The sequence below is a fragment of the Galeopterus variegatus genome, unplaced genomic scaffold, assembly GCF_000696425.1.
Source record: "Galeopterus variegatus unplaced genomic scaffold, G_variegatus-3.0.2 Scaffold1654, whole genome shotgun sequence".
Lineage (NCBI taxonomy): Eukaryota > Metazoa > Chordata > Mammalia > Dermoptera > Cynocephalidae > Galeopterus > Galeopterus variegatus.
Window position 1 is genome coordinate 161,397 of NW_007727765.1, and position 17,974 is coordinate 179,370.

General features: G+C 35.1%; 1 protein-coding gene across 1 annotated transcript in view; it reads right to left on the reverse strand.

The window, feature by feature from the left end:
• CHD1 (chromodomain helicase DNA binding protein 1) overlaps window positions 1-17,974 on the reverse strand; it is a 70,656-nt gene that overhangs the window by 37,185 nt on the left and 15,497 nt on the right. Inside the window, exons 2-9 of the mRNA XM_008578268.1 lie at window positions 8,079-8,280; window positions 6,932-7,045; window positions 5,713-5,777; window positions 3,567-3,713; window positions 3,147-3,418; window positions 1,933-2,158; window positions 1,471-1,571; window positions 1,068-1,246 (exon numbers count right to left, since the gene is read on the reverse strand). Of these exons, the coding sequence (XP_008576490.1) occupies window positions 1,068-1,246; window positions 1,471-1,571; window positions 1,933-2,158; window positions 3,147-3,418; window positions 3,567-3,713; window positions 5,713-5,777; window positions 6,932-7,045; window positions 8,079-8,280 (1,306 nt within the window). The remainder of the gene's footprint in view (window positions 1-1,067; window positions 1,247-1,470; window positions 1,572-1,932; window positions 2,159-3,146; window positions 3,419-3,566; window positions 3,714-5,712; window positions 5,778-6,931; window positions 7,046-8,078; window positions 8,281-17,974) is intronic.

Sequence of the window (17,974 nt, forward strand, 5' to 3'; positions counted from 1 at the left end):
GGTCGGGGCCCGGCCGCGGCGCGGGGGCGACAGGGGGGGGGGGGCTGCTTTCCCAGACACACACACAAAAAAAAAAAAAAAAAAAAAAAAAAAGAATGCATAGTAAAATGTTTTGTACTTTTTTGAATAAAAAATGTCATGGAAAACTAATTTTCTGCCAAAATATGTTATTCACACATATTTCAAAAGCAAAGCCTATGTTAAATTTGTTCAAACCCATGGCCAGCCCGGTGGCGCACTGGGTAGAGTGCAGCGCTTGGGAGCGTGGCGGCGCTCCCGCCGACGGTTCGGATCCTATATAGAAACGGGTCCGCTCACTGGTTGAGCGCAGTGCAGGCGGGACACCGAGGGTTGCAATCCCGTTGCCCATCATGAAAAAAGACAAAAAGGAAAAAAAAAAAAAAAATTTGTTCAAACCCATTGATCTAGCCCTGACCTAGAAATAAACCATCAAACTGTCTTACCTTCCCATTCAGTTTCTGATTTCCAAATTACCCCTATGAATTTAATTCAATCGTGTAAAGAAAAGAAATTCTAGTAGTATATAGACCCTAAAACTATAACAATGACTTTAGGTAAACTATGAAGAGTTTGAAAGCACAACGGTACTTCAAAAAAGTTCATGGAAAGACTCATATTATCTTTTAATTCTACTTAAGTTCCCTCGTATTAGGCAAGGTTGTCCAGGACACTTTCTTATGGGTATGTCCCTCTTTCTCCTTTCTTAACTTCATTTGGTACCTTTTAGACCAAGTATATAACCCTAGTTTTCAAGGGATTTTCCCTATTTGGTCTCCCCAATTCACTCCCCTTAACTACCACCATCATCACCACCAATTATCATCTTCCTGACATAATGCCACTTACCAAGGATAAAAGACAATGCCACATCTAAGATCACATAGCAATTAAAGGAACCTCACTTTCTGTAAGACTTACCAACTAAGAAGTACTCTCCCTTAGTCTATTTGACATCAGGATCCAACTCTCTATCTATGCTTGTAATACATAAATTTATAATACATAAATTACATTTTCAATAAATAAAAATGTCAAGCAATACTCACTTTGCAGTCTTTAAAAGGAGTGGTTTTTGATTGGTTTCTGCTAAAATATTCATCAATGCATGCTTGAAACTTTTTAGAAATGAGAGCTCCATCTTCCCAGCTGCACTCTGAGTATGGAAGACCTTGCCATTTGCAATAATAATCAGGATAACCAGCTGCTGACTTTTGATTGGAATGAGCTATGAGATAAATACGGTGTTTTATTTTTTTACATTTAATCTTATTAGAGACATAATTCTTAGTAAAGGCTATGCAAGTAAAAATTAGTCAATCTTCTAGTTTATAACACTCTATTTTAGTAAAAGCAAGCTACTATATTTGATGTATAAGCAGTAAATTTTGATTATTTTTTCAGATGACTTCAAGCATAAAAAAAGTTTAATTAGAGTCATTTATTACTAACCAATTATACGCTCCACTATTTGATACTGTTTATGTAGATCATCTGTAAGTTCTTGCTGGCAATTATAATATTCCACATCTTCTGGAGAAGCATTTTTCAACCTGAAAAATTATTAATCCAGTAATAGACTTCAAAATCTCACCTAAATAACCCATTCCTCCAAACACTATCTGTAGCATAAAATCTCCCATTTTGCCATTAATCATGTGAGCCAAGTTTGAACAATGAAGAGGTTGAAACAAAAATAAAGCATCATTAATTTTTAACTTCAAAAATTTGTAATTTATAATGTATGAAATACATTCTACGTGACTGTTATCAAGGAGAGGTTTCAATATCGCCATCCCTAAGAGTTTTAAGATGGAATACTATAAAGTCTATTAACAGTTATTTTAGGTTACCATTTATTTCTTGATTATGTATTCTGCATTAACAAAAAAGCTTAGTATAAAGCATATTTACCATCTTTTTGTTTCTTGATCTTTCTTCTTATAATTATCCAATTTTTTCATTCCTCTCACATTCTGCTGCTTAAGGGTTTCTTCTGTCTCCCAAGTGTTGTGAATATGGGACCATCCTTTCCATTTAATTAAATACTGGATCTCTCCTGGTTCCTTATTTTTTTCAAATTCTGCATTTGGGTCCCCATCTGCTTCAACTGCATAGATGGTTGTAGTAGCACCAGTAGCTGAAAAGAAAAGCACAAGACCTTCCATGTAATTCTGTTATAGGATTATTTCTTTTCAACTCAAAATTTCAAAAATATGAATACAAAAATATATATTTCTGTTAATTAAGTAAATACTAGGGTACTTTAAACAGTTCATGGAAAGATTCACATTATCTTTTAATTCTATTTGTCCATGAATTATTTGTATCACCCTCACAAAGTATCAGGGTAGAAGAATTTATAAAAAAGTATATCATCAGGCCGGCCTGTGGCTCACTCGGTAGAGTGCGGTGCTGATAACACCAAGGCCACGGGTTCGGATCCTATATAGGGATGGCCGGTTTGCTCACTGGCTGAGCGTGGTGCTGACAACACCAAGCCAAGGGTTGAGATCCCCTTACTGGTCATCTTTAAAAAAAAAAAAAAAAAAAAGTATATCATCACACATAAATTTAAAAACTCAGAAGTTTAGAACTGAAAAATTATCTAATTTAATCCACTCACTTTTAAAATCAGGAAAAAAATCAATATCAAAAGACAGCGGTACACCTAAGATGACACACAATAACAATAACTGATAACTGGCAGACTGATAACTAGAAATAAAAATAATTAAAAATTATCTTTAAAAAGTACATATTAAGATAACTAAAAATAATCTACATATTTAAGATGGGAAAAATTTTTTCAAAAATCAAACTGCTTTGAAATTTAAAGTACCTAAACAGCAACTATTATTTAGGTATAGCAACACGAAAAACTCAAATACACAGGTTAGAAATTTTCTAATTACCCACAATATATGACATGGGGTAAGGTGGATATTTTCTGGGAAGAAGATGCTCAGGCTAAGAAGATACTTAGGCTAAGTATATTTACAGCAAAAGATTGAAATAGAAGAAAACCCACCCTTTTAGCTTTCCAAGTTTAAAAATCTCCAAGAAATACTTAATTTATGCCAATAAATATTACTTAAATAACCAAAAAGAAATTTTTAAAAAAATACCTCCTTTTCGCCCAAACCGACAATCCATAAACCTTTCTATTGTTTCAAATTCCTCTTCCTCAGGTTGAGGTACGTCTTCTCCACAAACTTCCAGTAGGTCATCAGAATCTGTTTTCATTTCTTCATCTTCCTTATAGCTAACATTGACAGTTGCCTGGCGACGAGAACTTCTTTTATCATTATCATAATCTTCATCATCATCATCATCCTCAGATGAATTAATCTGTCTCTTTTTTTGCCCAAGAATCTTCTTTCCATTTTTTGACTTAGATCTAGGAAAGGGAAAGGAGGAAAAAGACAAGTGTTTTACAGAAGGACTAACATAAAACAAGATTTGATCAACTACATTTACACAAAAAGAATGAATGCTTGCAATAGCCAAAAATTTCCAGCATCAAACTGAGAACATACCATACTCACCTATTTTGAGATTTTCTGCTTTTGACTTTGTTTTTTGGCTCATAATCAGATTCTGTTTCATCACAACTGCTTTTATCTCTCTCTTCAGATTCTGAATCTGAACCAGACTGAGATGGAGATCCTGATCCAGACATTTGCCAATCTTCACTGAAAATTAACAAAGTATTTTTACTCATATCATAGATCAAATTTTGTCTCTAATAAAATATAAAGATGATCAAATCAACTAAATTATATGAGGATACTTTGAAAAGGAAAGACTTGAATTATCTTTTAATTCTATCTTTCCATAAACTTTTTGAAGTACCCTAATGTTTCAGTTAATATAAAAAATATTGTTGCTTTCACCCACACTAAAAATATTAAATTTCTGCAGGATAAGAAAGACACTGGAAAACATTCTTTACAGATTTCTCTCATAACTGCAGAGATTTGTTACTCATTTAGTTATAGCTCAATGAAGGGCAAATAAATATTTTTATTTTCATTGTGGATGAAAACACATTAAGCTACCTTAATAAATGTGTCACAGGGTTTAATTTTCAAAATCTTGTGTAATTATTATACTTGCCCTCTCCAAACAAAAACAAAAACAAAAACAAAAAAACTAATCTCTTTCATTTTAATTTTCTAGAGACTGTAATTTTTAAAACCACCTTTTAAAACTGATCTTAAAAATAGTACATGTTCATGAAGAAGAAAAACTTAACACACAGTATAGAAAAATGTAAAAAACAAAAGAACAGTATTGACAGTACTGTCTCAACCAAAATTCAACAACTGATTACCTAACCTTTATTTCTATTTTTAGTCTATTTCATTCCAATTAACATGCAGAGAAAAAATACTGAATGAACATGTTAATATTTTGCTATAATATAAAGTTCAAATGAAAGACATACTAAATTCTTATACATACTGTATCTTGCTTTGAACTTTTGCTTCAGTTTCATTGCTTTGCATCTCTTACATCAATTATGAATAAGTTGAAGGTTACATAAGCAAGTACGTATGATAAAATCTGATTATTATAAAAACATTTAGAATGAAAAACAAAATCTTTTTTTCTTGAGATCACTTCAGGGCTTGCACACTGGAAGTAGCAACAGGCAGGACATATGAAAAAAAATCTCCTTTTTCAATTTGTATCCAAGCAAGTCTAACCATCATCCCAAATTACTCTTGTTTTTAAAAATGTTACTTGTTTGTTCCCATGCTCAGTTTAGAAATTAACGACTCCATTGAAGAGTTAAATAGCTGAAGAGACACAGTAGTTGAAAATGCAATGATTTTCTATTTAAAAACTAGAAGACAGATGAGTGGAAATCAGCCAGAATGCAGCATAGCAATAAACAGATTAAAAACATGATACAGTAGGATTCACGGAAAATAAACTGGATAACCCAATACACATCTACTAATAGGAGTACCATAGATTTACAGAATGAGAAAGAGAAAATATACAAACATACAATGACTAAATTTTCAGAAACTAATAAAAGATATAAATCTTCACATTAAAGATACAAGAATCCTTTGTGAAAAATAGACAAATCCAAACCTACACAACGCCAAAGTGAATGTGCAGAATATCAAAGATAAATAGAAAAAATAAGAGACAAAACAATGGAATAATATTTATGAAGAAATGAGAAAAAACCCAAATGTATAAGAATCGAGAATCTGAAGTACTCTTAATACTTTCTGGGTCAGGATCTTCAAGAAATTATAGTGAGTTTCTAAATGAGTTCTACAGATGAAGTAAATTTCACATGCAAATGAACAGTTAGAATAGCTATTAACATAAATTAACAGAATCACCCAAAATCAGTTATCTTGTGGTCTCTACACTCCTATGTTTCCCAAGTTATTAAGATTTTTTGATATAATGAGTAAGTAAGTCGTTAAAGTTTAAAAATATATATGAAAGAGGGGTTATAGGGGATAAAGAGGTGGCACAGGAAAAAAACCTCAGGTGTTCACAGAAAGATAAATATTAAAGATTAATAGATTAAATTAACTTATATAATGCCATGAACCAAGAATTTACAAAAGTCTACTTTTGGCAATAATTTTCATAAAGAAAGACTATAAAATCATTAGGATTTTCCGATATGAAAATAGTCAGTTGAACAAAGTGACATACTCTTTATGCTTTTTCCTTTTGACTTCACTAGATGAGTCATCAGAATCTTCACTGCTAGAGGAATCCTATAGAGAAAAATTAAAGTCAATGTCATTCACTAATGATTAGTATTTAACCATATGAATTTTTGACTTACTGTACTAGTTAACATTTGCTTTGCTAATAATAGTATCTGTAATTACCAACATCTGTAAAGCCTCTTTTTTTCATGTTATATTTTTATCATTAATTGGCTTAAAGCAATTATAGTCTTGTATCACCTAATGACATTTTGGTCAGCAACAGACTGAATATACAACAGTGAAAGTAGCAACTGGCTTTACCACATAGCCTAGGTGTGCAGTAGGATATACCATCCAGATTTGTGTGAGTACACTTATGTTTGCACAACGACGAAATCACCTAAGGATGCATTTCTGAGAACATAACCACTGTTAAGTGATGCACGACTGTAATAACATTTTGATTGCAAATAAAAATAGCCAGTGAAATTAAGTAAACATCAAAATATCAGCATTTTGTATAAAATCTTAAAATCTACTTTTTTGGAGACCATTACTGTTGCCTACCTAGTATGGCCACAACAAGGAATTCGAGTTGAATTTTGAATTAACATTTTTCATCATTAGAGAGTTTTTTACATAGTTTTTCCTGAATGTTTTTGTGTAAACTAACATGCATATGTGCTTGCTCATACACTGAAACTAAACTGTTTACAGTTGTAATCTGTTTTTTCAAAAATATTATGTCAATAACACCAAGGTCAAGGGTTCAGATCACTGCACCAGCCAGCTGTTAAAAATAAATAAATAATAAAATAAAAATAAAAATACTATGTTAATAACACCAAGGTCAAGGGTTCAGATCCCTGAACTGGCCAGATGCCCCCTACAAAAAAAATTATGTTATTAATACTCTGTACAAATATGATTTAATGGTGTCATATTCCTTCATTCTCATGTGTGTGCATACATATGTGTGTGTGTATATATCATATTTAATTATTTACCTCAGTTTTCACATTTATAGTTTTGTTGTGATGAGCAAATGCAAACAAATTTCCCATTCCTTATTTTGAATTAATCCCTAAAATGGAATTATTGCATAAAGGTATCTCTGTCTTTCAAAGCACTTATTGTTTTTAATAATTTAATAAATACTATTTAAATGATTAGGTATCATGTCTACTTTTAAAACAATAGCTCAAATGAAAACTTACCTCTTCTGATCCACTATTAGATGAAGTGTGATGTTGCTGCTGCTGCTGCTGTTGCTGCTTCTTGAGCATTGCAGATCTCTGAACGGCCAGAATACTAGGGCTAGATTTCCAAAACTATAACAGAAACATGAACCAGTGACAGATAAGGTGCTGAGTAAACTGAAAAAAAAAATTAACTTACTGCAAAATAGTACCAACATTTTCACTGCCTCCAAATACTAAATAAATTAAGACGATATTCCTTACTCATATTATATGTAATACCACTGCAATGTAACTAAAATAAAATGCCGAGTTTTAGGTATATATAAAAAAATGTAATGGCGTGTTGATTTTCACAGACAGTATTAATCAAAATCCTCTTGGTGTTAAAAAGTACTATCACCAAAAACACAGTGTTAATATGCTATACTAGTGCTACTCATACTATGGTTACCTATTTTATTGGTATGAGGTGAAGATAAAGATCTTGAGTCAGAAACTAAATCAACTATGTCACTAAGCACACATGGTTTTAGCACAGCTGACTATTTTATTTTTGGTACCAAGATTTTCTCCATGAAGGGAAGCTATGTGTTTATTTGTATTCTGGCCCAAGCACCTAATCTCATCATGGACTGATACTCTGAGTAACACACTGTATACAATCATGAAGTATAGACAAGTTTTAGTGTATCTTGTAGTAGCTTGTTTTAAACAGAATAGCCCTTAACCTATTCTACCAATTATCTTCGAGGAAGCAGAGTTCTATTAAATTCTCCTGCTATTAGCAAGAAAGTATCCCCTTTGAAGATCTTGAAAGCAGAGATCATACACTGTAAGGTTAACAAGTAAACCTCATGAAGCCTTTAATTTTTATCCATGAAACACTGTATCTGTGAAACTCAATTTCTGCCTAAGAGGCAGAAAAAGTTTTGTCTGTGCATGTATTTTATACTTGCTGTTTTATAGTTACAGACTGCTTCTCTTCTAAGCCAATTAGTCCACAGATATACAGTCACAAGTTTGAAAATCGCTAAAAGTAAACTTTAATGTTTGAAATGCTTTTGTGTTTTCTAAAAGCTAGCTAACAGTGGTACAACCAATCCTATAAATTTTCCCAAAGTAACACAAGAAATCTACGTTCCATTGGAATTTTATTTATTACCTCAGCTCCATCAACTTTCGGTGGTTTTGCTTGAACTTTGTTTTCTCGGGAAGTGTCTGACTCAGACTCTGACTGACTGCCTGATTCAGATCCAGAGTCAGAGTCACTGCTCCCTGACTGGCTAGTGCTTCCATCACTACTGCTTCCAGAACTTGATCCAGATCCAGAGCCTGAAGCTGACCCAGAATCATCTTCCGACTGGCTACAATTTGAAAATAAACAGATTTCAAACAAAATTCATTAGGAATTTAATTTTTCTTAAGAGCCAGTAGAAAGGCCCAAATCAAACTTTATTTCCTATTTCAACTGTATATGGCCAAACAGAAAAAGGAATTAATGTTAGTTAATTTATAGTTATAACTGACATATTTGATAGATTTAGTACAGTTCTTGCTAAAACATAAGCAATAAAATCACAATCTTCCTTCCAAGCAAAAGCTACCAAAGACAAGATCTTGGGCTAGAAACTTGGGAATACAAGAAATTTAAGCCATGGTACCTGCACTTAAAAGCTATTTAGTTCTGGTAATTATAAAGTAGAAATTATGGAAAGAAAGGTTAAATGTGTTAAAAATTCTTATGGTAAAAGGTAGAAAAAAATTTATTTGTAGATTCTACTTGTTTTCAGGATTATATCTCTGTCCTATCATTCCAGGAGAATATAATTTATTATAATTAAGCTATGATAAAATATAATTTACTTTTAAAAAATCATTAACACTACTTCTCTGAAAAAATCATTTAAATTTTTCATAGTTCCATAGTAATAAACTTGAAACAATAGCTAAGTTTCATAATATTTCCTAACCTCTATATATACATACATGCAAAAGCCATTACCAGTTCATTGAGTAACTATCTTTTTCTCCATTTCTAATTCTTATCCAAGGTAGCCTAGAAATCATCTGCACTAAACAACTGATTGTTTACTATTATCCCCAAGGTCATTTACATTTGAATTGCTGAAAAGTAGAGCATTAAATTTCTGTTATATATGGTAGAATCAGCTTTTGATGTAATTTCATCTGGTTTTATAAAAAACCACAGGTAAAAGAGGTCATGTATATACAGCAGAACACAAGCTCTCTGTCCTTTTCTGTAATTCTCAAGAATGCCACCAGATGGAGGTATTACTTTTTTTTTTTTTTTTTTTTTTTCTGTCTTTTTCCGTGTCCGGCAAATGATCACAACCCTCAGTGTTGCCCCCGTACCGGACCAGGGACCGGCAACAGGGATCGCAACCCTTGGCGTTGCTCCCGCGCCTCGCTCAGCCAGTGAGCGGGAACCGGTCCGTATGTGGGATCTGAACCCTCGGGCGGGAGCGCCGCCGCGCTTCCCAAGCGGCGCACTATCCAGTGCGCCACCGGGCTGGCCCGAGGTATTACTTTTAAAAAAGACTGCAAAATTCTAATTCTTTTTCTAGAGCAAGGACTTGATAGTTTCCGCATGGAAAAAAAGAAATAAAAGTATACTGGAAGACTTTTGATTCTACAAGTTAGACATAAGTTAAAATTCTTAAAGTTCGAACAAGCATACCCATGTTTTTAAGACCTAGGGGAATAAATGGTTTTCTTCAAAGAAAATGTAAACAAATTTTCCTCTTCAAGTGTTATGCTCTCACGATCATTTATTTTTGCCACTATTTCTACTCTTTCATCACATGGTTCTGGGTCCAAAAATAGCATAGTAACTTAATTTTTTTTTAAAAAACTTTTTTTTTTTTTTTGCCATATTTTACTTGAGTAAAGTATATTTACTTTTTGACCACATTTTACTTGAGTCCCTTGAGAGAAATTTTAGCAAGGATATTAGAGAAGGTATTTTTCCCAACATTACAATTTTATTTCTCCTTTAACACACTAGGTAAGAGAAATCTTTCATTTATTCAATAAACTTTACTGGGAACTATCATGTATTAGGCATTGGGTAGACCAAGATGAGGCAAAGTTCTTCCCATTAAAAAAACTTCTAACCTTAGGTTAGTCACGTAAATGGATAAATGCCATTCTGTGCTATGTTTAAGACAACTGATTCAGGTGTATGGAAAGTGCTGAAGATACAATCAAGTACAGTAATCAGTGAACATTTAAAAGAAAGTGCTGTTAAATCAGTTCTTCAGAAAAGAAGAGTTAAGCATAAGGGGTATCTCTTTAATTGCTTATAAGCTTCTTGAGGGTGTACTCTTTATCTTTCCCAGAGTATACAGTAGATACCTTAACAGATGGGTGCTCAATAAATACTTGAAAAGTAAATGGATAAATGACTGAATTGGTCAGGGGGGTGGGGTGGGGAGCTATCATGTGCCTATATTCCTAATTATATTTTCATTACTCATTCCAGATGTATAGCTAGTCAAACTTGCTTGTTAACAAATCAAAATTCTTAAGTGAATGCAGGAATCTTTCTATTCATATTCTTTAAGAAGTAGTAGTTCCAGGTAGAGACAAAAGTAACAGTCTGAGGCTAGGCTATTCTAATGCCATAGGTTTATTATTAGAATGTCTTTACCATGGGTATTAGAAGTATAAAGTATTTATTTTACTAAGTTGTTCCTTAGTAGGATTAAGAATATGCAAAGAGTAAGGAATATCTTATTGACTGCTAAGAATGATATCCAAGACATAGTTAAGTGAGAAAAGCAAGATACAAAATGTTTATGGTATGCTTCCTTTGTACAAGAATGAGCAGGGAAATATTTATACATACTCATACTTTTAAAAAGCAATAATGGCAGCATAAACCAACGAATTTAAAAATGGTTACCTACAGATGGAGGCAGGGAAGAGAGTAGAGGGAACAGATTGAAATGAGTCTTCAGTTTTTGGAATTATGTGTTTTGCTTTTATGTGTTTTAAAAAATTTAAAAATCAAAAAATATATATAGAAAAAATCTATATTCAGATATAAAAGTTTGAGCTTAAATAGGTGAAAAGCTTCTCACTAAAAAGTAATTTTATTTCAGCCTACTGCTCTGCAAATGTTCTTACTAAAATAAAAATCTGATCATGGCCTAATTTTTTGCTAGAGAAAGTCTTCAGTCTTTCTCTAACAAAGTCAAAACACCTATGAGGCCTTTCAGGAATTCAACTCTGCCTAATTATCCAACCTATTTTCAGCCAGTTTCCCACTTAAACTCCTAGTTCAAGTTATGGCAAACTACCTGTAGTTCTCTAATTCTGCAAGCCAGTTTCTCTTTCCACTTCCTACTTTTGTACAATTCCTTCTCTTCCCACTATATAATTCCTAACTAGAATTTCATCCCACAGCTGCTACTCCAAAAAATCTCTCTTGATTTCATCCCAACACTATATTAAATTAGGTATCCTTCCTCAGTACTCCCCAAACATCCTGTATACACTGCTATCTTGGCTGTGAGCATACAATTTAATAATTACTACAGTGTTTTGTTTTGTTTTTTTGTATGCTACCTAAAACCATATATTCCTTGAGAGTGCTGGCATTTTGACTTACTGCTCTTTGTAGGTTGAGCAGTAAATGAAAAGCTCAATATATACCTCATGGGTTGATGGCTGACTAAATAAACAAACCAAAAAAACATAGGGGCATAAATTCTCATATAAAACTCACAAATTATAATTTGGCTGTAAAAATTTCCAAGCTCCAACTAACATTTTATTTATTTTAGGTAATAACGAATGCCACCAATCTTTTATACTCACACAACTTAAATATCTATACAGCATTTAAAAGTCATCCTTATTAAGTATATTAGATTTCACTAGCACAACAGTAATAAAGTCATAGGTAAATTATCAGAAATACAATTCTTTCCTTCATTTTTCTTAGATTACAAAAGAAAACTCACCATGTTTATGGGTACTGTGATAAACTTAAATTGTTTTCTTAGGATAAATTACGTAGAAATACACATTTAAAACATAAAATAGCAATTCAAAGTTTCTTTTCAAGCTTATTTTTATATGCAATCTCAAATATAAACAATAGAGCAATGTAATGAATTACCATGTATTTATCACCCAGCTTCACAATTATCAACTCATAGCAATCTTGTTTCAAATAATCCAGCCTTCCCCCCACAATTAATCTCAGACATTTTAAAATTTCATTTATAAATACTTCAGTACTTACGTGTTTAAAAAAAAAAAAAAAACTATTTGTAAACATTCACAATACCAGTGTCATACCTTAAAAGATCACTTCCTTAATATTAAACATATTTAATATTATTAAAATATTAAAACAAATTAAATACATTACATAATATTAAATATTCAGTTCAGGCTACCCCTTTTAAGTCTCAAAATTTAGTTTCTTCCACTGATTGAACGGGAATTCAACAAGGTTCACAAACTGCTTTGATTAATTTGTTAGGTCTTTTTTATTAACTTGAGAGTTCCTCCTTCCTCTTTTCCTTGTAACTTATTTGTGGAAGAAATTAGGTAGTTTTTCCTGTAGACTTGTTCTGCTTTCCAGATTTTCTGGACTGCACCTCTGTGGTATTATCATTTAACATTTTTCTGTCCCTCGTATTTCTTGTAAACTGGCTGTTATATCTAGAGTATTGATCACATTCAACTTCAGTCCTTCTTGGCAAGAATATTTTATAAGTGGTGATCTGAACCTCTATCAGAAAGCACTTTGTTTGGGTGTATCTTTTTGTGTGAGGTTAAGTATGATCTGTGAATTCAGGTAGTGCCAGCCTTATCCATCCATTATAAAGTTCCCATCGGCTCATACCTAACACTTTTAGCAGCCATCAATGATCATATGGCTTCATCCGTTATTTAATTAAAGGTGGTAAAATGGTGAAATTTTATCATTATTCATTTACTTAATATATAACTTCTTCACTATTATGTAGAATATTCTATGAAAAGAAACTTTCCTTCATCATATTTGTTAATTTTGAGGTACAGTTGATAAAGAAAAGGCATTTTCTTTTATCAGTTTTCAAAATGAGTTAAATCCATCAGCATCCTTCAAAGTAGATCAATAATTTCTTAAGTCTCATAGATTTGCACTTATTCGATGAACTTCAATCCACTGTCAGCATCCTTTTTGGTTTCCATATTGTCCCATCTTTAGCCAACAAGAAACCATTTACTAGCTCCTGAACCCTGACAAGACCTCAAGTAGTCTTTGATAGCTTTTTTTGCTTTCTAATATGACATGAATGCCAGGCTCATCTTGAATATTTCTTGCCTCAATCTGTAACTCTGCCATTTCATCAAAAAGCCCTTCTGTTTAAATTGGAAATTAAATTACAATCTGAGTATGAGGTGAGCTTATTACTACTGGACTGGTCACTGTTTTTATGATTTTTTTAAATAAAATAAGCTAGGATATGTGTATTTTTAGAGAAAATACATAAATAATTTATTCTAGTATTTCCAATTCAAATTCAAAATTGCAGGTTTTTTACTTCTTTGATTTTAGACTTATATCATCACTTGGATTGAGTTTCTTGGTTCCAAATGACACTAATAACATTATTTGTGTATCTTACAATATACATGACAGTTTCAAAATAATACCAGTATTACTGACAATATGATTATTAAAAGTTAAGATTTCTTTGTAATTCTTTTTGTCCTCAGGAATACTCCCACATCAATTTAAAGTCAGCTGAAATAATTTATTTCTGTTTGCCACCGGTTTGGTATAATTAGGGTCATTTGACTTTTTCTTAATTTTTAGGGATGCTTTTTATTCATTCTGTTGTTACCTGGATCCAATTTCAGAAAGAAAAGCAAGTTATAGCCAGAAGTTCAGCTTCCATACCCATCTCCTCTACACTGTCCTCTCTCCCCCTATAGTAACCACTTTTTGAAGTTTTTATTTTCCTTTTTTAATATAAGCAAATTGTGAATAAGAATATATGTTTACGTTCCCCCCTTCATAAACAATTGGTAGCATATTTTACACTCCTAAATAAATGGTAGCATATTATATACATATTATATCCTAGAGATCATTCCATAGCTGTAGATATTATTAACCATTCCTTCATACAACTGCATACACTCTATTTGTAGATGCTCCATAGTTTCATGAAGATGTTTTGCTTCCAATTCTTTGATACTACAAATAGTGATACAAAAAATGGCCCTTTGAAGATTGTGTCTTTTGATTTGCTATTTATTGAGCAATGTAAACATATCCTCCTTGAATTTTTAAATTTACAATCACCTAGCATCCAGATCTTAATTTCTAAATACTATTCCACACATAAACTACAGCTCCTTTGAAAAATTGCAGATCTAAAACCGGGACAGGAAAGGTACAAGATGAGCCTAAACTATCTTCTGGCTAAAAAGAAATACTTACCAAAAAAAAAAAAAAGATGGTTCATGTCAAAAAGGACATAGGAGAAAAAAGGACATAGGAGCAAACTTGAAGGAGCTTCTATTGGGCAAACCTGATTTGAGTGTCAAAATAAAGACAGTAGAGGATTATTACCCACTAAATAAAACAGGAACCCCTGAGCTCACAGTGGTGAGAGAGAGACAGACAGACAGACAGGGGAGGGCTCTGACAGAGCTTGAATGCCAACTGTTGAATGGGGACTAGGCAGCAGTGTTACAAAATTACCATTTTGCAATTATCATAGAAAATACTGTTTCAAGCAAGAATCACCAATGGATGCTAAATCTAGGGGGAGAGTTTGCTGAGTAAGATATTTACATAGCCTCAAACTGTCTTCTCACAAATTGCTTATTAGCTATAATGTACATATTAGAAACTACAGTAGAGAAACCAGACACCTTTTCCTGGTGATCAAAAGTAGCATCACCAACAGGCACAGACAGACAATATGTGCCTCCAGATGTGAAACCCTTGAGAAAGACATATCGTTATTTATGCAGTATTCCAGCCAGGTATGCTAAGAGTAAGCGATGCATGAGTTCGATCTAATAATAAGTGAACACTGGACAAACCCAAACTGAGAAATATATTCTACAAAATATCTAGCCTGTAGTCTTCAAAATGCTAATATCAATAAAGGGAAAGAAAAACTTCCAGATTAAAAGAGATTAAGGAGACATGACAGCCAAACACAGTATGTGATCTTAGACCAGACCCTGCACTGAAAGATGATTAGGATAACTGACCAAACCGGAATACAGACCGAAGATTAAAGTACTGTGTCATTAACTCAGCTGGTTACAATGAGGTGCTGATAAAAACACCAAAGTCAAGTATTCAGATCCATGTACTGGCCAGCCACCAAACATAAATAAATAAACTACCGCATCAATATACACTTTCCTGAATTTAATAACTATACAGGGCTTATGTAAAAGAATACCTCTGTTCGAAAATATATATTGAAGTGTTAATGTGTAACCAGTATGATTTTTATAACCTACTCTCATGATGATTCAGAAAAAATAAATATGTATTATACACATATCATGTATATAAATAATATGTAAGTATAAAACAGAATAATAGTGAAATGTGTCAAAAAGTTAAAAATTAGTGAATCTGGGCAAGGGTATGTAAAGAAGTTCTTGGTACTTTTCTTTTACGTTTTCTGTAATTTGAAATTAATTCAGAGGGGGCAAAGCAAGATGACCAACTGGAAGGACACACTGCTCCTCTTGCCCACAGAGAATGTATAGCTACACTTGATTGAGAAAGCAGAGTGGTGAAACACATGGAGGGAGTAATGGAGACCTTGGTTAGTGCAGAAACTCAGGCTAGTCACAGAGAAGGGAAGAAAATTCCCTGCCACCACCACCCCATCCCCCAACTCAGAGCTGCAGGGATTCAGGAGGAGTTTCTGATGATAGGAAGGAGAGTGGGCTCATGTGCCAACACACAGGGGAGTCTGCAGTCTTCGCAGCCACGCATTCAGTGTCAGGAACTGCTACAGGCACGCGCAGCTGCATTGGCCTGGGGAGGGACACACATGGAACCATTCCCAACAATCTCCCCGCCCTCCCCAAGAACTGCCCCTACCCTACGACTCCCCTTATGATCCCAGAGACTGCTGCAGTGAGACTGGGACCCAGATCGGTCCCAAAACCCTCAATTTGGCTTCAGCACTGTGCCCTGAGAACGGACGGTCCAATGCAGCAAGGGTACCACCCTCAGGATGAAAGGAGTCAGTAAGCGCACCCTCCAGATCCAGAGAGCAACCAATTCAGGTCCTTTACCTGTGGCCAGTGACCCCCACCTATGTTGGTGGATGCCCCTACAATACTTATGGCTGTGAAGAAGGGGAGGAGAACCTATATGCCTCTCTAGGGACAGCCTCTGCTACAACATGCCCTGTGCTGGGAACTCCTGGGGACACATGCGATGAAATGGACCTGGGGAAGGATACACGCAAAACTGCCCCCATCCCCTGGGCCCCAGGCTACTGCTGCAATGGCAGACATGAGATCAGCCCCAATACCCAAGAACGTCTCACTCTGGCCCCAGCAGCAATTCCACTCCACTGAGGCCACATCATTGAACTGGCTTGCCCCCACCCATGTCCACGCAGTGTCCTCTGCCCTGAGAAGTGGTCCGGTGCAGTTAGGGTGCCACCCTCAGGATGGAAGAGGTTGGCACACACACTTGACAGAGTCAGTAAGCCACCTAATAGGGGCCTACAACCACTGCTGTCAACCTCACCTTCTCTGGTGGTGCACTTACAATTCCTGCAGCCATGAAGAGGTAGTGGAGGAGTTGTATGCTTCTCTCAGGCACACACATACATTCGCAGCAACAGTGAAACTGCCCAAGGCTGCCTGCCTCAGAAAGGGGGCTTCGGAGGGATCTGGCATCTCTCTTAGAGGCAGAGTAGCCTATCCCTAGTCCCAGCAACCTTGTGCGGGGCAGCCCACCACAGCTAAGGAGATTGAGTGTCCCAGTAACGCTCTTAGGGTTACAGGGGCCTGTCCAAAACAGGAGCCTGTTGAGCTACAGAGGGCCCCAGCATCCCTCTTGAGAGTGAAGGGTCCCACCCCAAACTGCTAATACCTTGCCCAGAGTCCCCCACTTCAACAGTAGTCCTGTAGACCATCCCAGTGTCACTACTGAGAGTACAGGTCCCCACACACAAATCCAGTGACGTCACGTAGTGTCACCAACTTCAACAGTGAAGCTATGTAGTATCCCAACACTTCTCCTAAGGGTACAGGGCTCTGCACAGAGCCCCAGTGACGCCACTGAGTCACCTACTCTAGCTGACGGGCTGTTAAGCACCCCAGTATCCCTCTCAAAGCCTAAGGTCCTAATCCTGACCCCCAGAAATCCTGAACAGGGTTGCCCATTTAACCTGAGGACCTTCAGATCACCCCAGTGCATCTATCAAGGTCATGGGACACTAGTTGGAGTGCAAGTCAGCTCAGGGTCACCCATCTCAGACAAGGAGAGAAGAGCATCCAGGAGATTCTCCCAAGAGCTCAAGATCTCACCCACAACCTCAACAACCCAACCCAACGTCACTCACTTCAGAAAGGAACTACTGAGTGCCCCAGTGCTTAGGCTACAAAGATACTTACAGACAACACTGACAGCGAAAACGGTCAAAGTAACCACACAGAGACTACAATACTGCATCTACCCGGAATCAAAAGTGAAATCAAAAATTTAAAAAGTATTAATAAACAAAAATAACTTTCCAATACCACAAGATTCCTTCATTAAAATTCGAGATTGTGAAATTCCATTTTCAGGTAGGAAAACATACAAAGATGAAGAAATTCAAAAACCACAGAATCAATGTCAATGAATATAACAGTTAAGCAAATAAACATTCAAAGGCATGAAGAACAAAAAGATTATCTCCTATACAATTAGTCAATAAACTGGCCAGAGCAGGCAATTAGAAACATAAGAACTACACGAGGGGCCGGCCCGGTGGCGCACTGGATAAGTGCGCCGCTTGGGAAGCGCGGCGGCGCTCCCGCCCGAGGGTT